This window comes from Salvelinus namaycush, chromosome 25, assembly GCF_016432855.1.
Source record: "Salvelinus namaycush isolate Seneca chromosome 25, SaNama_1.0, whole genome shotgun sequence".
NCBI classification, from domain to species: domain Eukaryota; kingdom Metazoa; phylum Chordata; class Actinopteri; order Salmoniformes; family Salmonidae; genus Salvelinus; species Salvelinus namaycush.
In genome coordinates this window covers 22,730,636-22,747,048 of record NC_052331.1, presented here as the reverse complement: position 1 = coordinate 22,747,048, position 16,413 = coordinate 22,730,636, and the positions used below count along the sequence as shown (strand labels likewise).

At 40.4% G+C, this 16,413-nt stretch overlaps 2 protein-coding genes across 2 annotated transcripts; both read left to right on the top strand.

Annotated features, from left to right (window-relative positions):
* The first annotated feature begins 6,989 nt into the window (after positions 1-6,989).
* mrps14 (mitochondrial ribosomal protein S14) lies at positions 6,990-9,721 on the top strand. Its single transcript, XM_038963447.1, has 3 exons — positions 6,990-7,092; positions 8,335-8,499; positions 9,274-9,721. The coding sequence occupies exons 1-3, from the start codon at positions 7,024-7,026 to the stop codon at positions 9,454-9,456; spliced, it is 417 nt and encodes a 138-aa protein (XP_038819375.1). The 5' UTR covers positions 6,990-7,023; the 3' UTR covers positions 9,457-9,721.
* A 3,707-nt stretch (positions 9,722-13,428) lies between these two features.
* LOC120020364 (calcyclin binding protein) lies at positions 13,429-16,192 on the top strand. The gene is made up of 6 exons (XM_038963962.1): positions 13,429-13,578; positions 14,034-14,241; positions 14,369-14,465; positions 14,596-14,695; positions 14,792-14,886; positions 15,056-16,192. The coding sequence occupies exons 1-6, from the start codon at positions 13,561-13,563 to the stop codon at positions 15,234-15,236; spliced, it is 699 nt and encodes a 232-aa protein (XP_038819890.1). The 5' UTR covers positions 13,429-13,560; the 3' UTR covers positions 15,237-16,192.
* Positions 16,193-16,413: the final 221 nt, after the last annotated feature.

The following is a 16,413-nucleotide window of genomic DNA, read 5'->3' as shown; positions in this document are numbered from 1 at the left end:
ATTGACCATAACCTGTTGTTGAAAAAACGTATGTGCTCTGGCTTTTCAACCTCTGCCATATTGTGGATTCAGAGCCATCTATCTAACAGAACTCAAAGGGTTTTCTTTAATGGAAGCTTCTCTAATGTCAAACATGTAAAGTATGGTGTACCGCAGGGCAGCTCTCTAGGCCCTCTATTATTTTCTATTTTTACCAATGACCTGCCACTGGCATTAAACAAAGCATGTGTGTCCATGTATGCTGATGATTCAACCATATACGCATCAGCAACCACAGCTAATGAAGTCACTGCAAATAGTTGCAGTCTGTTTTGGAATGGGTGGCCAGTAATAAACTGGTCCTGAACATCTCTAAAATGAAGAGCATTGTATTTGGTACAAATCATTCCTTAAGTGCTAATTTGGAAATGAATTGTGTGGCTGTTGAACAAGTTGAGGAGACTAAATTACTTGGCGTTACCTTAGATTGTAAACTGTCATGGTCAAAACATATAGATTCAATGGTTGTAAAGATAGGGAGAGGTCTAGCCGTAATATAGAGATGCTCTGCTTTTTTGACACCCCTCTCCAAAAAGCAAGTTCTGCAGGCTCTAGTTTTGTCTAATCTTGATTATTGTTCAGTCATGTGGTCCAGTGCTGCAAGGAAATACCTAGTTAAGCTGCAGCTGGCCCAGAACAGAGCGGCACGTTTTGCTCTTAAATGTAATCAGAGGGATGATATAAATACTATGCATACCAGTCTCTCTTGGCTAAGAGTTGAGGAGAAAACGACTGCATCACTTATTTTTATAAGAAACAATGCGTTGAAAATCCCAAATTGTTTGCATAGTCAACTTACACACAGCTCTGACACACACCAGACATGCCACCAGGGGTCTTTTCACAGTCCCCAAATCCAGAGCAAATTCAAGAAAGCATACATTATTATATAGAGCCCTTATTGCATGGAACTTCCTTCCATTTCATATTGCTCAAATAAACAGCAAACCTGGTTTCAAAAAACAGATAAAGCAACACCTCGTGGCCCCATGCCTCTCCCCGAATTTGACCTAGATAGTTTGTGTGTATGCATTGATATGTAGGCTACGTGTGCCTTTTTTTTTTAAATGTATGTAGTTCTGTCCTTGAGCTGTTCTTGTCTATTGATGTTCTGTATTATGTCATTCTGTATTATGTTTCATGTTTTGTGTGGACCCCAGGAAGAGTAGCTGCTGCTTTTGCAACAGCTAATGGGGATCCTAATAAAATATCAAAGTTGCACTTGCTGCAGTGATTGTCACGCTGTTATAGAGGGATCGGGAGACAGGTGCAGGAATGCATAATAGGGTATTTTATTTCCCAAATTACAGCTTGCCGTGTAAAGGCACGGGGACGAAGACCCAACAAACACGTAAACAAAACACAGGGTTGAAACTAGAGGTCGACCGATTATGATTTTTCAAAGCCGATACCGATACCGATTATTGGAGGACCAAAAAAGCCGATACCGATTAATCGGACGATTTTTTTTGTTTTTTTGTAATAATGACAATTACAACAATACTGAATGAACACCTATTTTAACTTAATATAATACATCAATAAAATCAATTTAGCCTCAAATAAATAATGAAACATGCTCAATTTGGTTTAAATAATGCAAAAACAAAGTGTTGGAGAAGAAAGTAAAAGTGCAATATGTGCCATGTAAGAAAGCTAACGTTTAAGTTCCTTGCTCAGAACATGAGAACATATGAAAGCTGGCGGTTCCTTTTAACATGAGTCTTCAATATTCCCAGGTAAGAAGTTTTAGGATGTAGTTATTATAGGAATTATAGGACTATTTCTCTCTATACCATTTGTATTTCATTAACCTTTGACTATTGGATGTTCTTATAGGCACTTTAGTATTGCCAGTGTAACAGTATAGCTTCCGTCCCTCTCCTCGCTCCTACCTGGGCTCGAACCAGGAACACATCGACAACAGCCACCCTCGAAGCAGCGTTTCCCATGCAGAGCAAGGGGAACAACCACTCCAAGTCTCAGAGTGAGTGACGTTTGAAACGCTATTAGCCCGTACCCCGCTAACTAGCTAGCCATTTCACATCGGTTACACCAGCCTAATCTCGGGAGTTGATAGGCTTGGAGTCATAAACAGCGCAATGCTTGAAGCACAACAAAGAGCTGCTTGCAAAACGCACGAAAGTACTGTTAGAATGAATGCTTACGAGCCTGCTGCTGCCTACCACCGCTCAGTCAGACTGCTCTATCAAATCATAGACTTAGTTATAACATAATAACACACAGAAATATGAGCCTTAGGTCATTAATATGGTCGAATCCGGAAACTATCATCTCGAAAACAAGACGTTTATTCTTTCAGTGAAATACGGAACCGTTCCGTATTTTATCAAATGGGTGGCATCCATAAGTCTAAATATTCCTGTTACATTGCACAACCTTCAATGTTATGTCATAATTACGTAAAATTCTGGCAAATTAGGCAGCCCAAACTGTTGCATATACACGGACTCTGCGTGCAATGAACGCAAGAGAAGTGACACCATTTCACCTGGTTAATATTGCCTGCTAACTTGGATTTATTTATGCAGGTTAAAAAATATATACTTCTGTGTATTGATTTTAAGAAAGGCATTGATGTTTATGGTTAGGTACACATTGGAGCAAAGATACGCACCGCATCGATTATATGCAACGCAGGACACGCTAGATAAACTAGTAATATCATCAACCATGTGTAGTTAACTATTGATTATGATTGATTGATTGATTGTTTTTTATAAGATAAGTTTAATGCTAGCTAGCAACTTACCTTGGCTTACTGCATTCGCGTAACAGGCAGGCTCCTCGTGGAGTGCATTGTAATCAGGTGGTTAGAGCGTTGGACTAGTTAACTGTAAGGTTGCAAGATTGAATCCCCCGAGCTGACAAGGTAAAAATCTGTCATTCTGCCCCTGAGCGAGGCAGTTAACCCACCGTTCCTAAGCCGTCATTGAAAATAAGTATGTGTTCTTAACTGACTTGCCTAGTTAAATAAAGATTAAATAAAGGTGTAAAAATAAAAAATATATATATATATATTTATTTTTTTAATCGGCCAAATCGGTGTCCAAAAATACTGATTTCCGATTCTTATGAAAACTTGAAATCGGCCCCAATTAATCGGCCATTCAGATGAATCGGTCAACCTCTAGTTGAAACCCCAAAAAAAGAGCGAGGAGTACCTCGAATAAATAACACAAGTGCACAATGATACCTCACGGGACGAGACTCGTAATCATCTGTGCAATACACGCGGCACGAAAGCCAAAACAACACAGCACAGGTACTCACGCGACCAACGGACTTTGTAACAATAATTGACAATGGTGAACCAAGGGCATATTTATACAATTACTAATCAATGGGAATAGGGGCCAGGTGTGCGTAATGAAAGTTCCGGAGGGATCCGTGGCAGTGATGGTAGGGATTTCAGAGGAATGGAGCTTTAAAAAAGAAGGGCAACATACTGCTTGTAATTGAGACGTTATGCTAATTTAAACAATTACATAATCAGAGAATTAATTGTGCAATGTAAACATGGAAAGTATCTGAATGTCTTGCCTCCTGATTTTTGAAAGCTCAGCTGGCATTTCTATTGTTGCAGGGAGGAAGTTGTTTGACAGAAGCCCACGCCATGGCAGCCTGGTATGGAACAAAAAAAAAACTATGGTTAAACTACCTATCATGAATGTAGTAATTCAGCAAGAAATCAATTAATTTACACACATACATTGGTATTCAATAGGTACTGTTATTGCTAGTCTGAAATCAGCTTCTCTATTAGTAGACCCAGGTACAATCTGATCGCTCATGATGACCAGAAGACTGATTAATGGAGTTCACCTATTTCCCATAACATTTCACAGCTGATATAGCACTTGTCATAATACTTGTCATAGGCTACCTAGTATTCGAGATATCTATTTAAATCAACTGAATTTCTACAAACACAAATAGTACAAAACAAAGCTTAGCTTAGCTCGCTAGCTAAATAAAGAGATTTGGAAAAGCTTACCTCACAGTAGTGTTTGCAGCCATAGTTTGCAGTATCCATGCTTGCTTGCAGCATTCTCATGCTAGCTAAATCAAGGTTTGCAATCAAATTTTGCAAGCAAGGAAACACCAATGACCATGCATGGATCATGATTCGTACTTTATTCACCAATAATCGGTGAGATTTCCCGCTAAAACATATCATAAATAACCTGTAACAATGATCACATTTTCCCGTCTTTTGACGGCACACGCTTCTCTCTCTGCACGCCTCAGAACAATCAGAACATTGCAACGAAACCTATTGATTTTTTTCTTTCCTTACGTAGCCCAGGCAGAATTTGGTATGTTCTAGGAACAGATGATAGTAGCTTCTCGAATCCCATTGTGACACAGGGGGGGACACATTTGGGCAGTGGGACACTATTTGGCATGACAGGGCCCCTGGAGGTCAGAGCCCTAGGCACGGGCCCCCATGCCCGGTAGATAATTTGACCATGAGGACTATAAGTTCAGATAGCTGGCTAGAATAACTTACCAATCTTAAAAATGTGTGCTGACATGGCAAATTGAGTGACTGTCAGTGGCTGACATAACAAGAGAAAAACTGCTGATGCACAACCAAACGTTGATATTGCAACTTGTGTATTCTACTATTCTAACTCTCAACAGTCAACAGACTGAGTTCCAAAAAATAAACACTGAGTGGACAAAACATTAAGAACATGTTCCTAATATTGAGTTAAACCCCTTTTGCCCTCAGAAGAGCCTCAATTTGTGGGGCATGGACTCTACAAGGTGTGAAAGCGTTCCACAGGGATGCTGGCCCATGTTGACTCCAATGCTTCCCACAGTGGTGTCAACTTGGCTGGATGACCTTTGGGTGGTGGACCATTCTTGATACACACGGGAAACTGTTGAGCGTGAAAAACCCAGCAGCGTTGCAGTTCTTGACACACTCAAACCAGTGCGCCTGGCACCTACTACCATACCCCGTTCAAAGGCACAGTTGTGCTGTGACAAGGTAGTGGTGTTATGCAGAAGCCCTATTTGGTAAAAGAGGAAGACCATATTATGGCAAAAACAGCTCAAATAAGCAAAGCGTCCATCATTACTTTAAGACATGAAGGTCAGTCAATGCGGAAAATGTCAAGTTTCTTCAAGTGCAGTCGTAAAAACCATCAAGCGCTATGATAAAACTGGCTCTCATGAGGACCGCCACAGGAAAGGAAAACCCAGAGTTACCTCGGCTGCAGAGGATAAGTTAATTTGAGCTACCAACCTCAGAAAGAGGTTGCTTGGTCCAAGAAACACGAGCAATGGACATTAGACTGGTGGAAATCTGTTGTTTGGTCTGATGAGTCCAAATGTGAGATTTTTGGTTCCAACCGCATGTCATCTGTGAGACGCAGAGTAGGTTAACGGATGATCTCCGCATGTGTGGTTCCCACCATAAAGCGAGGAGGAGGTGTGATGGTGGGGGGGGGGGGGGCTTTGCTGGTGACACTGTCAGTGATTTATTTAGAATTCAAGGCACACTTAACCAACATGGCTATCACAGCATTCTGCAGTGATACGCCATCCCATCTGGTTTGCACTTAGTGGGACTATCATTTGTTTTTCAACAGGACAATGACCCTACACACCTCCAGGCTGTGTAAGGGCTATTTGACCAAGAATGAGAGTGATGGAGTGCTGCATCAGATGACCTGGCCTCCATAATCACCCAACCTCAACCCAATTGAGATGGTGTGGGATGAGTTGGACCGCAGAGTGAAGGAAAAGCAGCCAACAAGTGTTCAGCATATGTGGGAACACCGCCAAGACTGTTGGAAAAGGATTCCAGGTGAAGCTGGTTGAGAGAATGCCAAGAGTGTGTAAAGCTGTCATCAAGGCAAAGGGTGGCTACTTTGAAGAATCTAAAATCAAAAATGAATTTTGATTTGTTCAACACTTTTTGGGTTACTACATGATTCCATATGTGTTTTTTCATAGTTTTTATGTTTTCACTATTCTACAATGTAGAAAATAGTACAAATAAAGAAAAACCCTTGAATGAGTAGGTGTGTCCAAACTTTTGACTGGTACTGTATATATATATCATTTTCATTTTTTTGTTGTTGTAGGTCCCCTATCGGCCAGGGGTCCTAAGCGACCTCTTATGTCGCTTATGCCTAGAGCCGGCCGAGGGAGGGTATCTCACATTATACACATAGTGTATAATGTGAATTTGATGAGTTGAACTGTATTCAAAATTCCAACTTAGCTCCATATTGTGTCTCTTTATTGTGAACACATTAGCAGTTTATTATGTGTTAGTATTTATCCAGGAACGCATCTTCAAGCAGCTACATAAGATGATGGTCTGGTGGAAAATTGTGAAAGAATTCACTTGTATTGTTTTATAAATGATTAAGGACTGCCCTCAACCGATTTGATGTGAAACTGATTAAATCCAAACATTATTCAGACTGAGATATCGAATAATTTCATCACCGTGAACAAATACTGCCATCCTTAGGTGAAAATGGGGTTCTGCAGGGAATCTCTCTCTTTTTCCCTTCTCGATCTAGTCATTAAAACCTAATTTAATTATATTTATTATTGTTATTCATGATATTTTGTGTTTATTGCATTTGCATTGCACCTGACCTGAATGAGTTCACACAGTGTAAAAGGTCGTCACTCGTTACAATATCATAATTATGGCTAAACTCTGCCTATTTCTACAATTTCTCTCAAAACCTGATTTTAAATCTAACACGAACCTTAACCACACTGCTAACCTGATGCCTAACCCTAGCCTTAAATTAAGACCAACATTTTTTGTTTTCATGAATTGTTGCGAAAAAGACAATTTTACTTTGTGGCTGTAATAGTGACAACCCAGTGTAAACTACATGCAGGCCAACTCCCGCCTTGTCGCAAGGTGGTAGTATTGTGCAAATCAACATTTCGAGCATTACAGAAGAAGACGCAATTGTCAAGATGGCGGCGGCCTGTAGGACTGCACTTGCGGGGTTAAATGTTTTTCACTCCTTTTGTACACCTAAACAGGTATGACGTCGTTTGAATTATTGTTAAGGATTTCATCAAGGGTACATTTCAGTTGTGGACTTTATAACCTGAAAGAGGAGCAGAAGACGGGATTGCTAGCTAGTATGCTAACGAAAGCCTAACTCTGGTCCATCGCGCGACAACGACTAATTATTTGCCTCTACCGTAATAGAATTAGAATACTAGAATGGACATGAACCTTCTTATGATGGGATAAAGGTCAGGGAGTTGGTCAACCAGTGCTGTGATAAGATAATGTAAAATAATGAATTTATCTGCACTAGGCTAGCAAGACAGTTTGAGGAGTGATTCCATACATTTTGCCAATATTACATTCAGACCATGCAGTCAATCCACAGCCATACACTGGCTGAGGTCAGTTGATGATAGGATACATTCATGGTCTGTTTACATATGAGGCTATTTATACAGAAAATGTGTATAAAACCTCTATAAACTATTGTTAACTTTTTGACAATGTTTTAGGTTGACTAATTCTATTACACAATTTCTAATATCACATTTTATTTTCCTGCACAAGTAAAATCAGGGTCATGCTTCTACTGCCATTAATTCCAATTAGACTGGTTTGGATTTCTCCCTGACCAATATGGCTGCCATAATGCAACTTTGAGGGTTTATGACATTGACACTCTAGTTGACACTCTAGTAATTTAACAGGATCACTATGGCTTCTATGCTCTGATGCTTTCCATTTATCATTTCATAGAAGATGTTTGTTTCCCCAACTTTGTTAAGTGACTACTGGCTTCAATCTATTTTCGTAACTCACCAAAGTAAAGATGTTGCTAGAGTGCTGGATAGCTTTTCTCTGCATGCACGGCCATTCTTCTGTAGCCCAAAGGACGGCAGATGGCGATATTGAGTAATTTCAGCTTACCGTCCAAAGAGACTGCATGCAGCCGGTTATACACTCGTATCCCCTGTGGACCGGTTCATACATTCTCTATTCAGGCTGCAAAGGCGTTTCCTTTGTATGGTAAGATGAAATGACTATCGCCATCTGCCGGCCTTTGGGCTAAGTCTTCTAACTACGAAGGAAAACGTTTGAGCAGCACTTTGTGTGCCACCAGACTGGCTCTGCTTCTGATACACGTGCATGCGTTGGATCAACACTACGAGCTGTATGCGTATCCTACGAATGAACGTGGACCAGAGGTAGATCTCCTGTATGCTATCATCTGTGTATGGTTTCTCAACTTATTCATTTCTGTGTTCCAGACTCTGAGAAGCGGCTGGAGTGTGGTGGAGCAGGTCAGAGGGTACTATGTTGACTGGAGAATGCTACGCGACGTGAAGAGAAGGCAGATGGCCTTTGACTATGCAGATGAAAGACTACGGATCAATGCACTAAGGAAGAACACTGTTCTCCCCAAGGAGCTTCAGGTAGCCCACAATTATGCATATTGTGCTTCAACTATCTTTTCTGTGGTTGTAATGTTCAGAATTTTGTGTTTTGTTGAATAGTTTGTTGGGATGTCCTTGCCCCAGTATCTGTGCGTTAGAGATGCCGACGATGAGTATGACGTGTCTTCTCTAACGCCCAGGAAGTTTTGATTCAAACTCCCATTAGACAGCAACAAAAATAATATTTTTTAATTACAAGCAACTGAAAAAAATCCTATTTGGCACCTCCAATCACTCATTACTGCCACGCACAGGTCGTAAGTTTACAACAGCTCTGTACATTGGAGGTGCCAAAGTGGCATTTTTTTCAGTTGCTTGTAAATTTTTGGAAGTACGTACTGGCCGTAAAGGGAGTAAATTAAGATTATTGCCCAGTAAAACTCCATATTTGGTGAGTAAAGAATGTATTTTGACATTAACGCTAGCAGAGCTGTCGTTAATGAGAAAAGACAAGTCATACTCATCGTCAACATCTCGAATGCACAGATCATGTTCTTATTCCTTCCCCCCCCTTATGTTGCTTTCAGTGCCACACTGATATTGATTACTGCATTGTGGGGTTTAAAGCTAGCAAGAAAGGCTTTTCACTGTACTTGTGCGCGTGACATTGAAACTTGAAACTACTGGGGCGGGATGTCCTATGATAACATCAATTATAATTTAATTAATGGTAACGACAACTTGTTTGAGTAGCTTATGTTTGACGAATATTAAGCCTCCACTATTTTACATGACAAATAACTGTCCTTGCAGGATGTTGCTGATAAAGAAATCGCCGCGCTGCCACGTGACAGCTGCCCAGTACGAATCCGGAATAGATGTGTGATGACCTCACGGCCGCGGGGCGTCAAGCGCAGGTGGCGTCTCAGTCGCATAGTCTTCCGTCACCTGGCGGACCACAACCAGATGTCTGGAATACAGCGGGCCATGTGGTGATTTTATTTATCTCAATGATGTAGTGGTAAAAAAATAAAATAATAGGTGGTCATCGTTTGCAGTGAGTAAAGTAATGGTCCCTAAACCTGCAAAAGACAGGTGATTAGGGTTAGTCATTGTCGGACGACCGGACCAACACAGTACACTATGCTGTGAACTCTGTTTTTCTTTTCCACCCCACTTTGAATTATGTTAATTGAAGGTTGCAACTGGTAGCTTAAAGGTGTCAACTGTATTAAAACAAATAAAAGGATGTATGTTTGAATCCCCTCCTGATTGACTTTTAATGAGAATCGGTGCTTTGCCGTTGGTGTTGTAAAAAGCCTTATGTCAAGGATGCTCCTGAGATAACTTATCATTTTCTATGTTCAATTAAACATTTGGTATTGCTGAGAGCTCACAGTGCTCAAATGAGGTTGTCCATTCACTTGTTATCATTCTGACAAAGTGCTTTCACTAGCAAAGTGTCTTTTCCATTATTGAATGTAACTTCAATGGCTGCGTTTACACAGGGAGCCCAATTCGTTAAAAAAAATATGTTTCACTAACTGCTCTTTTGAACAATAACATCAGGTAATTTCACAGATCTTTTTCACAACCAGTGTGGCTCACATTTATCCCTGAGACATTAACTACGTTTACATGCACACCAGTGTCCCGTTATTATTCGGGATACTCAAGTATTCTGTTTTTGAGTTGACACATATAAACATCGTCCCGTTTACAATAACCTGAAAAGGCTTGTATCCTGGTTATGAGAAACCTGGATAAGATGCCTGGGATATGCTGATCTTAAACGGGATACTGTGGCATGTAAACATCTCATCCTGTTGACTGTTGTTTTTGCGGTCTGCGCAGGCTCAGTTGCACATAACAAATTACTGGACGAGCAAACAGCCACAAACTGAACACTCCCATGACACGCACAGGCCGTTATCAGAACTCTCCCATTCCATACTTCACTAAACAGATCAATGCACACCAAAGAGCCCAGGGCCTTAAAAATGCCTTCCTAAGAACTCTAAAGATGTATTTTCTAAAACTGCCAGCCCTAACCTTGTTGTCATAGTATTGTTGTTTTGTATACACAGTGTACAAAACATTAGGAACATCTGCTCTTTCCATGACAGACTGACCAGGTGAAGCTATGATCCCTTCTTGATGTCACATTTTAAATCCACTTCAATCAGTGTAGATAAAGAGGAGGAGAGACAGGTTGAATAAGGATTTTCAAGCCGTGAGACATGGCTTGTGTATGTATGCCATTCTGAGGGTGAATGGGCAAGACAAAATATTTAAGTGCCTTTGAACAGGCTATGGTAGTAGGTGCCAGGCACACTGATTTAAGTGTCTCAAGAACTGCAACGCTGCTGGGTTTTTCACACTTAACCGTTTCCCTTGTGTATCAAGAATGGTCCACCACCCAACATCCAGCCAACTTGACACAACTGTGGAGTCAACATGGGCCAGCATCCCTGTGGAACGCTTTCGACACCTTGTAGTCCATGCCCCGACGATTTGAGGCTGTCCCGAGGGCAAAAGGGGATGCAACTCAATATTAGGAAGGCATATTTTTAAAATGTATTATATTAAAGCTGCAATATGTAACTTTTTGGGCGACCTGACCAAATTCACATAGAAATGTGAGCTATAGATCTGTCATTCTCATTGAAAGAAAGTACTGAACAAAAATATCAACGCAACATGTCAAGTTGGCATGGGTCCCCAGATCCTCAAAAAGTTCTACAGCTGCACCATCGAGAGCATCCTAACCGGTTGCATCACCGCATGGTATGGCAACTGCTCGGCATCTGACTGTAAGGCGCTACAGAGGGTAGTGCGTACGGCCCAGTACATCACTGGGGCCAAGCTTCCAGACATCCAGGACCTATATACTAGGCGGTGTCAGAGGAAGGCCCAAAAAATGGTCAAAGACTCCAGTCCCCCAAGTCATAGACTGTTCTCTCTGCTACCGCACGGCAAGCGGTACCAGAGCGCCAAGTCTAGGACCAAAAGGCTCCTTAACAGCTTCTACCCCCAAGCCATAAGACTGCTGAACAATTAATCAAATGGCCACCTGGACTATTTACATTGACCCCCCCCCTTTGTTTTTACACTGCTGCTACTCGCTGTTTATTATCTATGCATAGTCACTTTACAAATTACCTCGACTAACCTGTACCCCTGCACATTGACTCGGTACCTGTACCCCGTGTATCTAGCTTCGTTATTGTTATGTAATTTTCTTGTGTTACTTTTTGATTTTGAGATTTTTTTTCTTCACTTTAGTTTATTTTGTTAATATTTTCTTAACTCTATTTCTTGAACTGCATTGTTGGTTAAGGGCTTGTAAGAGCATGTGCATGTGACATATACGATTTGATTTGTGTTGGTCCCATGTTTTCATGAGCTGAAATAAAATATATTGTATGTCTATGTATATTACTGTAAATGTTGATCACATTCACATTCCTTGTGTATGATCATATATTTTGATACATTGAATGTTAATATTGTGAACCTTTGTTATACATGTTTTACTTCCTGTTTCAGGAAGTTATGTCACTGAGTACTGCCCCTATATATAGGACCTTTCACCCCCACCTGGGATATGGATGCATGATGAAGACCTAAGGGTCGAAACGTTGTTATAAATAAATATCACCTGGGAGCATGAGCAGCAGTGTGTGGCGTTTTCCTTTCTGTTTTCCCTGAAATTAAAGAGCCCAGAATTTTTCCATATGCACAGAAAGCTTATGTCTCTCATTTTGTGCACAAGTTTGTTTACATCGCTGTTTGTGAGCATTTCTCCTTTGCCAAGATAATCCATCCACATGACAGGTGTGGCATATCAAGATGCTGATTAAACAGTATGATCATTACACAGGTGTACCTTGTGCTGGGGGCAATAAAAGGCCACTCTAAAATGTGCAGTTTTGTCACAACACTTTGCCACAGATTTTGAGGGAGTGTGCAATTGGCATGCTGACTGCAGGAATGTCCACCAGAGCTGTTGCAAGATAATTTAATGTTAATTTCTCTACCATAACCCACCTCAACGTCGTTTTAGAGAACTTGGTTTTAAGTCCAACCGGCCTCACAACCCCAGACCACGTGTAACCACACCAGCCCAGGACTGCTTTAATAAAGCCCCTTTGTGGGGAAAAACTCATTCTGATTGGCTGGGCTCCTCAGTGGCCTGTGGGTAGTCCTGGCTGCCAAGTGGGTGGGTCTATGCCCTCCCAGGCCCACCCATGGCTGCACAGTCATGTGAAATCCATAGATTAGGGCCTGATTAATTTATTTGACTGGTTTCCTTATATAAACTATAACTCATTAAAAGTCGTTGAAATTGTTGCATGTTGCCTTTATATTTTTTTGTCAGTATATAAGAAGCGGTAGATCAGTTCTTTGTGCACTATTTGTATGCTTTCTGTTCTTAAGTTTAGTTTTTGTGTCTTTACTTTCAGTTTTGTACACCAGCTTCAACCAGCTGAAAATACTATGTTTTGGGTTATTGACATATTTCACAGCGGTTTAGATGGTACGTTGATTCTCAACACTAATGAATTGCTTGTTTTGTCACAAACTGAAATTAGGCGAACTATTAGAATTTTAGCAACCAGGAAATGGCAGAGCAATTTCAGCATATTGCACAAGTGTTTTGCTAGTTTAGGAGTTTACTATTCGATAAAAGTATATGATTGATGTCATGATTGTAAATTTGTACAATTCAGTGTGACTGCGAGAAACCAATAAAACGTACTACTACTGCGTCTCAGAGCAAATATAGTGCTTTCATCTAAATACACTGTTGATTTTTATTCTGAGCCAAATAGTAGTTGTACTTGTTTCCTTCAACTCTAGTAATGTGAAAGAAAAGTTTAAAAAAATGATTCATAGGCTAATTGATTTTTAGGTATCCTTGGACATTGTACAGTGCACATTTTGACCGATAGCGAAAGGTGAAAATATTGGCGGAACTCAACTCAAACATCAATCGCTCTAGACGGAGCATTTTCATTGTTACAAAGGAGCAATTGGAAACTTCGCTGTTAATCTATCCAAACACACCCATACAAACCTTACAGAATAAACGACGAAATGGACCTCAGCGAACAGGTAATCAGCCATCTTGTTATGGGACTGCTGAGGATTGCATGAAAATAGCCCGGTCAAAGTCTTCTCAGCCTGGTTACTTGCCAGTTAGCTACCAATGCTTATCTGGGATGGTATCGTTAGCAAGCTAGCTAACGTTAGCTGATGTTGCGCCATAGAATTGGGAATGAGCTAGAATATTTAATTCTAGTTATTTTAATATGATCTAAATTGTACACAGTTTGTACGGACCAGTAACGTTAGTTAACTAAATATTAAGTCAACCGTGGCATGTCAAGTAGCTAGTCAACTTTAGTTAGCTTAATGTTGGCGTTTTGGTGTGGCAGCTAACTTACTTGTTAGCTAGCTAACGAGTGAGTTGCTTACTAGCTAGCTGTTGCAAATCAATGTTTGCTAGCTAACGTTAACTTTATTCTCGATGTTCAGACAAACGTTTTTATATATATATATACACTTAGATCAACCAGTTGGAGACAGACCTACAGGAGATCGCCAGTCTTCTGGAGAAGTCTGAGAGAACACGTGTTCAGGATGTCCTCAAACAGGAACAGAAGAAGATTGAGAAGGAGATTTCAGTGAAGCGACATCAGAAAGAGCAGCAGGCAAAAAGGGAGGCAGATCCAACGTCTGCCTCAAAAGCATACACAGTCAAAATAAACAACTATGGTACTACTTTTGTAATATCTAAAAGTATTAATTGCTTTCCTAGCAGCTCAGCTAGCAAACACTAATTTTAAAAATGTAGGCAACGGCAACTGCTGCTTTTACAATGAATGCATGTTCTTTGACGCAGGGTGGGACCAATCAGAACATTTTGTCAAAATCTACATCACCCTCAATGGTGTACACAAGATTGCACCAGAAAATGTGATGGTCACTTTCACAGAGAGGTAGGCTATGCTTTAGTCATGTCACATTGATAAATGCTTTAATCCCTTTTTTTTGCTCTCTCTTAGTCAATACTTTTGCCTGTTTATTTTTTTTTTTAATTTAAACTGATCTATTGTTTCCTGCATACAGGTCTTTCGTTCTACTTGTGAACGATTTGGATGGGAAGAACCATCAAATGACAATCAACAATCTTCTTAATCCTGTTGATGTTCAGGACAGCTCTAAAAAGGTGTTTGATTCTTTTAGATTTACATCAACATTGTAAACTGCAATACTTTATCTGGGCAAAGTGTAAATTACACACACCTTGTCATATTTATTATAGATTAAAACAGATATGGTCCTGGTAATGTGTAAGAAGAAGACTACCAAGAAGTGGGAATGCTTAACACAGGTGCAGAAACAGATCAAAGAAAAGGAGTAAGTCAAACACAATTTAGTGTGCTAAATAATTGAATGGTTCAAGATTAAATCACTCTTAATTGATTAGACTTGTAATGGATATTGAGCTGTAACTTTGACACTGTTCAAGATGTTTACTGCCAAACCTTCTTAGAGAAATACAAATAACATTGTCGCTTTTGCACAGTAAGCCCAGTGTAAACCCAGACGAGAATGCTGATCCTAGCGATGGACTAATGAGCATGCTGAAAAAGATGTACTCTGATGGGGACGATGAGATGAAGCGCACCATCAACAAGGCCTGGTCTGAGTCCCAGGACAAGAAAGCCAAAGGAGATGGAGACATTAGCAACATGGGCATGTTTTGAACCTGATCCACCCCTCTAAATCACGTGTCAACCTCATTGCACCTAGAGCCGAGTGTCTGCATGTTTTCGCTCTTCCCTTGTACTTAATTCATGAATTAAGATCACTAATTAGTAAAGAGCTTCCCTCACCTGGTTGTCTAGGTCTTAATTGTAATCAAAAACCTGCAGACACTAGGCCAGCGATTCACAAACTCTGTCCTGGGCTCATTCAAATTGTCTAAACTTGGTGATTATTTGAATCAGCTGTGTAGTGCTAGGGCAAAAACCTAAACGTGCACCCCTTGGGATCCCAGGGGCTGAGTTTGGAAAACCCTGCACTAGGCCTTCCATGGAATGAGTTTGACACCCCTGCTCTAAATCTACCAACCTTCCAGTCCTTCATTTGTTTTTTTATTTTTGTACATTGATTTTGCATTCCAATGCCCTCTTAAGTCTTTAGACTGATTGAAAATGAAAGTTTGCAGTACTGTTCATCCTCAAATCATTTAAAAGGTGATAACTGTGTTAAAATCCCACTTTATGAGGAAGATCACAAAGTATATTTGTGAAGGTAAAATTGCATGTATGTATTCATTCATGCATTTCAGAATAAAATGCAAAAGTTATTCACTATAATTAAATGTTTATTGTTGCCTTCCATAGTCTGATTCTGAAATGCAAGTGAAGTGATCAAGATGCAGACCCCAGAGACATTTACATAAAAAGGGATTGCCATTGTTTGAATTACAGGGGGGAAATTATTAGCAGGAACCTTTATTAAAAAGAAACATTATTTATTCGTAAAATGCATTTTATGCCTACAACCAAGGAAGCAGCTTTCCGATTGCTGAAAATTTACCGTTTTGAAAACAGCGTCTCAACATGTAAAGCTGAGAAAGGGTTGACCTACTGGGTGTGTCCAGATCCTGAATTAACCCAGGCACTGATTATTTGCCATTATAAACCAGGTGGTTTGAGCCCTGATTGCGTGAAATCTGTGATATATCAGACTCTACTGCAGGTATGACAAAAATCATTTTACGATGTTAACAAGTTTATAATAGCTATAAGGCACCTTAGGGGGTTGTGGTATATGACTAATATAGCTGTATCCAGACACTCCGCGTTGCGGTCCCCCCTTCCAGCATTGGGTAACACCGCTGTGCACCCCTAGACTATTTCTATGGCCACAGGCCCT